The 10,182-nt window shown below is 35.2% G+C and overlaps 3 protein-coding genes across 4 annotated transcripts; 1 reads left to right on the top strand and 2 right to left on the bottom strand.

Annotated features, from left to right (window-relative positions):
- Window positions 1–3,321: 3,321 nt before the first annotated feature.
- Window positions 3,322–4,734, bottom strand: Snx21 (Sorting nexin 21). The gene is made up of 4 exons (XM_066293502.1): window positions 4,530–4,734; window positions 4,024–4,475; window positions 3,840–3,970; window positions 3,322–3,780 (listed from the first exon to the last, which is right to left on the bottom strand). Exons 1-4 carry the CDS (start codon window positions 4,543–4,545, stop codon window positions 3,588–3,590), a joined length of 792 nt encoding a protein of 263 aa, XP_066149599.1. The 5' UTR covers window positions 4,546–4,734; the 3' UTR covers window positions 3,322–3,587.
- Window positions 4,735–4,934: 200 nt separating this feature from the next.
- Window positions 4,935–6,489, top strand: LOC136345243 (mitochondrial nicotinamide adenine dinucleotide transporter SLC25A52). The gene is made up of 2 exons (XM_066293334.1): window positions 4,935–5,222; window positions 5,280–6,489. The coding sequence occupies exons 1-2, from the start codon at window positions 5,094–5,096 to the stop codon at window positions 5,997–5,999; spliced, it is 849 nt and encodes a 282-aa protein (XP_066149431.1). The 5' UTR covers window positions 4,935–5,093; the 3' UTR covers window positions 6,000–6,489.
- Window positions 6,490–7,186: 697 nt separating this feature from the next.
- escl lies at window positions 7,187–10,099 on the bottom strand. 2 transcript variants are annotated; one of them, XM_066293332.1, is made up of 10 exons: window positions 10,055–10,099; window positions 9,817–9,919; window positions 8,848–8,987; window positions 8,619–8,790; window positions 8,404–8,485; window positions 8,207–8,345; window positions 8,048–8,126; window positions 7,801–7,991; window positions 7,549–7,750; window positions 7,187–7,497 (listed from the first exon to the last, which is right to left on the bottom strand). In XM_066293332.1, exons 2-10 carry the CDS (start codon window positions 9,883–9,885, stop codon window positions 7,297–7,299), a joined length of 1,275 nt encoding a protein of 424 aa, XP_066149429.1. In that variant the 5' UTR covers window positions 9,886–9,919; window positions 10,055–10,099; the 3' UTR covers window positions 7,187–7,296. The 2 variants fall into 2 exon arrangements, with proteins under 2 accessions (XP_066149429.1, XP_066149430.1); XM_066293333.1 differs by lacking the exons at window positions 9,817–9,919; window positions 10,055–10,099 and having other exon boundaries at window positions 8,619–8,797.
- Between the last annotated feature and the right edge of the window lie 83 nt (window positions 10,100–10,182).

Genomic DNA, 10,182 nt, shown 5'->3' on the forward strand with positions numbered 1-10,182 from the left:
TGATTTTGCCCGTTTCAGAAAACCTCAAACAAATTCCCAATTTAAACGTGCTCGAAGTCGAAGAGAATTTGGCTCAAACGCATAACAAGCCTGATAAAACTCATCCGTTTGAAGTTTACTGTTTGTTTATAATTTTGGAAATTTTATGTCTTTATTACCCGGTGGGTTTCGTCGATTTCAGACATCTGTGGAACAAATAATTGTCACGGTCGAACCACATCAATGGGGCTGCACACCATAACCAAGAATATTTGCTTGTAGAGCCAAAAAACGCTCCCGTAGAGCGATGATCTCCAAGGAGCATTATTGTCTTCAGAAGTAATTGTGTAAATTGAACGGATGTAAAAAAAGTTTACCTCCCAGGTCGTCAAAAAATGGCAGAAGCAAAGACAATTTGCCGCATTTCGCGAAAGCATTTGCTGCACGATAATAAAATTATAAAACACTAAACAGAAATAGTCAATTTCAAACTGCGCCCAGATTGCCTTTTATTGCCTTGCGACTTATGTGGCATTCTCTTTGCCTGATGGTCTGCGGTATTTTCGTTCCGATTATTAATGTACACACATTTCACGAATCATGAAAATACGTTTAGGGATGTAAAAGTCGAACTTTACACCCACACGGAGGAGTCTGCATTTTTTTTTCAATATCGGACAGAGAAGTTGGTTTTTAGTTGAAAATTAACCATCAACACACTGCGAAACGATTTCGGTCTTCGTGCCCATCACGGTCAATCGCAAATTGCCCTCGAGAAGACCGCGCCCTGTAATTTTGACGCCGTGGCTTCTCATCGCTGCCAAATTGCAGGATCCGTTCACCACCTCCGTATTTATCGGCATTTTTATATACGGACCAAAGGACGTTCAAAATTGATATATTTTAGTATACCCTGACACGAAGTTTTTTATTTAATGAGAAACCCGCTGATGACCTCAGCAAACTTTCTTTTAGTCCAGATAGACCAGAGATACCTTAAAATATATATTTTTTAATTACCCATAAATCAATCAAAGAGTCGATTGCAACCCTGCATTTTCTTTAAACCAGGACTTTTTGTCCTAGATCTCAATATAAAAATTTTCTTGACAAATGGTGAAGCTAACATCACGTTGCAATCCTGGGATTTTTTTAAATCGTCCAGCTTGCGTTTAGGCATGTCTTCTTCATCGCACTCATTCGGATTTGGAAGGCAATACTTTAGAGTAATTGATTGGTGTAAAGTTTCTTTAAATTACACAATTCTGAAAAGGAGCATTTCCCAGTTAATTAACTATATTTAAAATACGGTACCTCTCCTGTAAGAGCGCCGAGCACTAAAAAAGGCCATTTTCCGGTCTCTTAATGAAAAGTATCGTTTATTCTCGGTCCCGAAATGGATTTTCTCGGGCATGCAAGATTTCCTTTTGATTGATTTAATTCGTCACGTGCACCCTGGAAAATAATATTTTTCGAATTTCGAATGTAATATACTACGTATTCTAGTACTGAATGAGCGAAAGTGACTGTAAGTTTGATTTTGATCCGTTTCGCCCGATGTAAATAGTTTTTAGGATGTTAAATACTGCATGAAGTGAAAAATAAATATATGGAGTCCAGTCAAACTGGTGTGCGTATATCATCACAAGAATCGCCGTGGTCTTATGCGTTTTCTCACTGTTCTTGGAACAATTACCTTTAGCAGAGCTTAAACCGATACAGCTCCCAAAAAGCCTATCATAAACCTCAATAATTACGAGCTTCCAACGAAGACGCAGAACAAAAAGGTTTCTTAAAAATGGAGGCCCTTATTACGTCGGGTTTTTTATGTGTTCCGGCTACAGCAGAGGAAACATTACTTTGCATTTATAAGCGCACTAAATTAAAAATTGTAAAGCTACCTGGCTAATTACCGCCCAAAGAAAATTAGTTCCGAAACGTTAAGTGGCGCGCCGTAACGGCCGCGCTCGCGTTTTTATGACGCCCCCCCCTCCCTCCCCCGAAAAAGACTCCCCAACCGCCCTTCGCATTAATTCGGCAGCAGGGGGGGAAACTGGGGGCCTAACGACATCGCAAATGAGGTCGTGTTAGAAGCTGCAGGGACATTTTGCTGAGTAAATTTTAAGTCGTTCAGACGGGGCTACTGGAAGAATAATTAAGACACGTTTTTTTTTGGCCTACTAAAACGGTTTAAGGTGAGATAATGGCATGCAGGATGTGGTTGGTACCATCGGGAGGCTGCACAGCCACTTCAAAGAGAGTTTACTGTGCCAGAGCAGGCTTTATCTTGCCGGTGATAATTCAGCGTTAATGCCCATGTTACTCAAGTTAAAAGCAACATCTGGCAATACCTGGCGAACTATTAAAAGTATTTCGGCTTGTCTTTGAAGTTTTATCACTTTCCCGACCGTAAAAAAAGCGCGCATTACTTACATGTCGCGTAGCTTAACGAGGCTCTCAGGTTTAGTTCCTATGTAAGCATAATTCATAATATTGTCCACTTTTGCAGGAGCAACAGCAAATTGTGAATTACACTTCCTGCTGAAAATATATCTATTTCGCCTAGACCCACGGGATATATAAGATGTCCCAAAAAAGTATAAGCACTGCCTTTTATTGAGAAGTTTCCCAAAATTCACGAGTTTTGCTTGTTTTATTAATATATATTTTTGAATAATACTTCGATAGATATTTTTGTTTCTATATGCATTTGTAAATTAAATAAAATATTGATGTATATTATTTGGCCCTTGGACGCTTGCTTTTTTCCGATATATGAAATATTCCACAATATTAGATAAAATCTAACACGCGCGTAACGACATAACGAAATAGGGCGAGTGATTGTAGATTAAACAGGAGCGGTCTAAGGTATTTTTGACCCTAACTTTTTGTTTGCAATGTTTCCTTTAGTTGAGCGATACAAATTCAAGAAATATATTAATTTTATATTTATACTAAAAAAGTCGTAAAAAGGCATCATAAAATTCCTGTAAATGAATATCTGACGTAATGACCATACAGGCCCTAAAAATCCAATTCACATTTAAAATGTAGATATGAATAAGAAAAGAGCGAGGACAATGTACATCGTCTTTATCAAATTATCCAAAACGAAAGCACCAAGAATTGCCCTTTTGAGGAGCATATGTAGAGATATAAGATATCTACTTCTATATGTTACAGTTATAGACTTGATCTACAATATTCACTGACTCCAATCAATTGCGACTTTACGCATTCATTTGAAAATATTTTAGGGGCGTCATTACTGGTATTTAGGTATAATTTGCACTCGCAACGGCGTAATGGTTTGACATTATTTTTAATAATTTAACATGGTTTTCTACTATTAAGTGTTTTATTTTAAAATTATTGCATCGAAATTTATTACCACAAAAATTGACTTATCTTGGTCTTCAAACTATGTTTATCCGCCTAAAAATTACTAATAAAATGTTTTAAAATGTACAGGTCTGAATACTTGCATGATTATTATGTACCTGGCTGATGCATGACAATTCAGTACTTATTTCTCAAAAAATCAAAATCATTTAACTCAAACATTTTCATATGTGTATAATGCCCTAAGTTATAGATCTCCAAAATTATTGTTTTAAAATCTTCTTCTCCAGTTCATTCAAAGCTTCAAAGAGACTTTTTTCCCCTTTATCATTAATACCCTGTCTCCGCATATTATCCAATTGAAGCAAGATGCTCTCAGTACTCTTCTCATTCCCTTCATATATCTTTTCACAAGCATGTAGCAGTGGCAAATACAGCTGTAGCAAATCTGTATCACTGCAAGAATGCAAGGCATAGTTACAATGTAAAATAAGTTAATATTATATCTCCCTTACCTTACTCCATCAAATCTATACAGTGCCAAATCTGACCACCTTACTGCGTGTGCTAGTTTGGGGTGTTCCTCACAACATGCCACAATCCAGCACAGAGTCAGTAAGACTGCATGAGATCTATCTGAAAATACCTAAAATCATAACAGTAACTAAAACTAGAGATTATTTTGAAGTAAAATAATACCTTATTCAATAACTTGAAGACATTTTGGAACTTTTCAAATGCTAAAATATAAGAAGATTGTTGTTCAAACAATTTTTTAGCCTCAGTAAGTTCAGGTTCCTGCAAGAAGGTTTGCATAGATTTTGAGGTTCTTATTTTACTCTCACTGCCCACATGTCGTAATACAGATTCAAAAGCGGTGCTCCGGGCTGATATAAGTTCGTTGTCAAAATTTCCAGTAAGGACTTTCTTTGGAAACTGAGTATCAGCCATGAAGTCCGGAAAGTCTCTTTTAAGACCATTATAGAGATTTTGGAATTGAGTGTACCTTCGATCAATCACAGAAGGAGTCAAATCATCACTGCCAGATATGTAACGCACTTGCAGGGTGTAAATTACATGCTTTTTCTCAGCGGGCTGTTCTGAGATTCGAGCTGAGATTATTTCAAAGACTAGGCCCTGTTCGGCTGCACCTGGAATCATGTAAAGAAGGGTTAAAACTGGCTAAAAGGGCGGCGACAACTCACTTAAGATTTGAGTCATTTTGGATTGTGAATCATGGATAAACGAAAGAAACTACACTATTATTTGTTTCGTTAACAAATTGCTTTGTTTGTTTTCTTCCTATCAGTTGAGTTTTTGACATTAAACAGCTGATTATAACAATAAACAACAGCTGTTTTTTGTTCAAGCTTGCAGTATTGTCACATTGCAGACCCAAATCTCATCAATTTTTCCATTCTTCTCATCGCCATTTCATAGATAACTGAGCTAACTTAGCATCACTACAATTTCTGAGAATATTAACTTTATTGCTCATAAACTCTAAGAGACTTTCACTTTAAATCATTTATTTAGTGTCTACATTGTCTACATGAACAAATAAATTAAAACTGGCAATGCTTGTCATAAACTGATCCTTCCTTAAAGTGGGGTTAAAAAGTCTAGGGATTTCTTATTGAAATGTTTATCATAGATTTTTGAAATGTCCCGAAGATGCTCATTTGAAATTCTGTTTCCAAAAATTCAACATAAATTTCTGATGCATCATTGGAAAATTGGTACCTCAAACTTCTCAACGTAGTCTTATAATGAGCTCCGTAGTGACGAGATACATAGAGGCGACTACCTTCAACTGGCAAGAGTTCGTTTGTGGCTGGGGGGCTGCAGTGATCAACGTGTCTGTAACGTATCCTATTAACAAGCTGATTTTTAGACAGGTATGTTTGGAGAGTCCATTCCATGTAATACAAGTTACAGTTAAAATGTTTTTGCAGATGCTGCATGGGATCAAGGTGCAAAATGCTTTCGATCAGCTTAGAGCAGAGGGAATGTATTATTTGTATCGAGGAATGCTGCCTCCGCTATGCCAGAAGTCACTTTCACTCTCCTTGATGTTTGGAGTGTATGAAGAAGTTCGTCAACCCCTTGTTAAAGTAAATGTAGATCCATATATGGCAAAAATCATTGGAGGACTTGTGTCAGGAACAACAGAAAGCATATTAATGCCCTTTGAACGTATACAAACACTTTTAGCAAATTCCCTTTATCACCATGAGCTGAAGAACACAGCTCACACATTTAAAATATTGCATGAATATGGATTTAGAGAGTACTATCGAGGCTTAGTTCCGATTTTGTTGCGAAACGGGCCATCAAATGCCTGCTTCTTTATGATGAGAGAAGAACTACAGGAGCATATTTGTGATATTGACAATGAAATGTTGAAAACTAGTGCAGAATTTATGGGAGGTGCCCTTATAGGTGTAGTTTTATCCACCTTTTTTTATCCCTTAAATGTTCTGAAAGTGACAATGCAAAACAAAATTGGCGGCAGTTTTGACAGTCCATTAAAAGTTTTAGTGAACATCTACAGGGAACGTGGGGGAAAAATTCGATATATTTATCATGGGGTGCAAATGAACTGTACTAGGGCCTTTGTGAGTTGGGGCGTCATGAATGCTGCCTATGAGCACATAAAAGCTTTAGTTTATTGACTGTTTTTATACAAATATTGCTGAAGAGTTTATTTTTGTTATGTTAATTTTAAGCATGAATTTCTATGGGCTATGCACAGGAGATTATCATGAACAAAAAAATAAAAGAATATGTTTTTTCCATTGCTATATTTAAAAGACACTATTATTGGGTGTGTTGATTAATGCTCAAGTGCCTTTTATCAAAAACAGATGCATAACAGCTTAATAGTAGCACCTATATAGCTCATTATTTACCTAGTAAGTTAATCCACTATAATGTTATCATGAATTCATGAAAAATGATTGTGAAACACAAGGTGCTATTGATGTTTTAATTTAAGATTTGTTGGTTTTATGTGCTTCAAATTTATTTTATGCTTGACTTAAGTAAATTTATTGTAATTTTAAAATACCTAGTTAAATTTAGTAATGGAAAAATTCAATGTACATGAGAATTGTGAAATACCTTATATTATTGTAGGCCATATTAATATATTTCACAATATTAGCGCTGGAGCATTTTTAGAACTCACAACAATGACTGAATATCCACTGAGGCATATAAGTTTCTTCTAATAGGTTATTAAGGTGTTTTAGAAATATTTAAATTTTTGTTTAAATTCCACTAAATTTAAACATTTTTCTGTTACCATGGCAGAAACTGTTTTGAACTTAAAGACAATTTGGAACATTGAAAAATCACTTTTTCCATGCAAATAGTTAAATATGTCGAAAATAAACAACAAATTCATTTGACATAGGCATTCAGCGAAATTTATTCATTTGCATTGTGTTAAGGCAAAGTGATTATTTTACGTCCACCATGTTTTCAAGAAACATTGTTTTAACGTCTGTTATAAATCTTATATTTAGATTAAATTACGATGTAAAATACTACTGAACTTGTGACATAAATAACTACGTTGAAGTTCCTCAAATTTATAGGTATCATTTTACAATTGCGCGTTTAACGTTCTACTTCGTTCATCTATAATTATGCGGCAAGTAGCATAGAATGATAACTTTTATATAAATTTATAAAGTATTTAGAAAAGGACAACAGGTAGATGAAATCTGATTTGCCCATTTTTGAGAAAAATGATGTTATCGTTATTTCCTTTTATTCATATTTGATATCAGGGCGTTTTTTTTTATTCTTTATTTGGACATAGGATCGTAGCTCGGTAATAATAGCAAAGAACAGATACAAAAATACACATTTATTAATAGAAAAAATAATTTATACGAAGTCCTGGTTTACACTTTAAAATACAATAATAAAGTATCAACAAATAAAACCCAATAAAGGTTCGTTTCAAGCAATTTTATCCCACCTCCATATAGTACCATCATCACATACACACAAAAGAACCTTGGCATTCCTGCTTAATGTCGTTTGCCTAATTGCCGTAGTGCATCTGGGATGTTGCAAAGTATAACATTTGGCTTGCGCTGGATCCGGCACATCTAAATCCCACACAAAAACTTTTCCAGTTTGATTCCCCAGAGCGAGTATCTACGAAAATTTTGAAATTAAATGTGTCTATTTCTTAAAGTAAAAGCTCACTTTATGCCAGAAATCCATGGCGAAACGAACAAACCAAATCTCACATTCTTTATATTCGAATTTGTGGATAATGGTGGAAGTGGTTTCACCTTTGCGTAACTGTTCGTCCTCAAGACGTCCAGGTTTCCAGCAGATTATGCAGTTTTCGCAGGATTTGCTCAGAAGAAAGTCTCCGAGCCATTTCACACAATCTACGTAGTTCCTAAAAATATATTTTACTGTACAAGTTACCATGTTTGTTTTGACAAATACCTATGAATATCTCTAGTGGAAAAGTCGGGAAAGTGCTCCTTTAATGTGTCAAAAGGTCTGGAATTCCTGTTTGAATTCCAGTTATAAGATTGCTTAATGGCATCCCTCATGTAATCTTTATTCAGCATCCAAAGCTTCAGAGAATGGTCCATTCCACAAGACATTATTCTATGGCCCAACAAGTCGAAGTCCTGCAAGTTTTTTTGGCAATTTAAAAACGCAAAATATAGACAAAACAAGAACTTACCGCACTTAACACCTCATCTCTATGCCCTTCCACCCCACCAAAAATTGCTATACAAACATCAGACTTTATATTCCATAATCTAAAAATGAAAGATGTGTTAAAATGGTTTTACCTCACACATTTGCTAGTTGATAACAATACATAAAAATGCATTGTTACCTTAAGGAATGATCTTTTGAGACGGATAATAGTAAATTGGGATCTTTTGGATGGAATTTCAGTTCATTTATGGCATGCCCATGGCCTATGTAGTGTCTAATACAGGTCATGGTTGCTGGACTGAGAATTCTAATAACCCCTAAAAAATTATTGTTGTTGTAAACCACAATTTTAACTATTCAACCTATGGGTAGTACCTCTAGCACCTGCAACTGCCAAAAGGGGTTTTCCCGAGTCCTCATCGAAGGACCAAGCGCAAGTATAGAAATTTTCATCTAACTGGAAGAATGAGACACTATGAATAATATAGTTAGTGAAAAATCAAACTACTAGCAATTTGTTAAAGCAACCATAATCCTTCTGAATAAAAAAAAAACTTTCTTAGTAATATTTTCAAAATTATTGAACTCACATCTGGATCAGCAAAACATTGAAGCAGCTTAATACCCCCACTTTCTGGGCACTCATAAATCGTAGCTCTGTTGCTGCCAACTGCAGCAACTATCAACGGTTGGCCCTCTTTAAGATGATGGTTAAATTGCACTCCAAACAGTGGCTGACCATGGTCCTCTTTTATGTTACATCTATACACTATAGAACTTGCCAATGTTCTTGCCTTGCTTTTCAGAGATTAAACTTACACATATTTATAAATTGGTTTCAAGATCTTTAGACTATTGCTAGATTTTCGTTTTCCAGGCTTGCCTTTACGGCTCGGAGTAGCGCTTCTTGTGGAAGTATTGTCAGTCGTTGAAGTGCTTCCAATACTGGAGGTTTCATCCTAAATGAACAGAAATAATAAATATAAAAACGACGGACTTTTCTATACCAAAGAAAGATGTGTTACGCGGATAAAACTGAAGAAGCTTTATTTCTTAAGAAATTAATAAGAAATCCAGAAGACTTTTTCTTTTGGAATGTTTTTGTTTACATAGGACATTACAGTCTGCTTTCTGGCTGTCCATAGGGTGGCGTTTTGTCGTCTTTGCTGTGGTTTGTATTGATCAATAATCTGCAGGCTGTAATAGTACTTGTAGAAAGTGGAATTGCGAGCTTAAGATGACAATCTTTTTATTGTCATTCCAGGAAATCCTGGATGAAACACATCAGTTTTATTATAGGAGATTTTCAATGTCAGATACAAATTGTGTCTGGAATAATAGATGCCTGCAAATTTGGACAGAACAGTGATAGCTCCCTTCACAAAATGAGCAAAAATTAGATTTTCAAGATTTAAGCATTCCTCATTTCTGAGAAAAATTATTCTATTTGCAGCAAAGGCAAAATATTTTAGTAAATTTATGGATAAGACACTAAACTGAAGAACACATTTGGAAAAACTTGTCAACATGATATGCTACTATGCAATCAAATTTAAACTTATGCATTTGCTCTGTGTGATGACCACAAACCGTCTTCACATATAGAGCTGTTGCATGATATTTAAAAGGAGAGCAGAGCACTGCAAGGGACAACTTAAGCAACTTAATCATCATCCATTTTTTTTTATAGCATTGAAAATTTAAGGCACAAATTACCATTGAAAACAAACCTACTAAAGGGGGTTTCGAGGGGTTTTTCTCTATCAAATTCAAGATTTCAATACTAACACAATCATCCCCGGAATCTTCCGTTAAATTGGTATCAGCTGGGGCTATTGTTTTACATTTTTCCTTCATTTTTGGCACAGAAGGGATCTTCTGTAGATAACAACTGTAATATGTAAAATAAATTTTTAAAAAATGTAAACAACCAAAATTGTAGTTTTAATAAATCTTTTCAAATTTGAGAGGAAATGCAAAAATTTAATTCAAAATGCGGGTAAAAATTTTTTTAGCTTAAATATACCTGTCTACTTCCACTTGTGGGACTAACAATACACTGACTGATAACTGTCTACTAAATGTCAATTGACATTGGGGGTATACAAAGTCTAATATATGAAATAAATAAAAAATATTTACAAATAATAAAAA

This window comes from Euwallacea fornicatus, chromosome 19 (assembly GCF_040115645.1).
Source record: "Euwallacea fornicatus isolate EFF26 chromosome 19, ASM4011564v1, whole genome shotgun sequence".
Classification (NCBI taxonomy): Eukaryota; Metazoa; Arthropoda; class Insecta; order Coleoptera; family Curculionidae; genus Euwallacea; species Euwallacea fornicatus.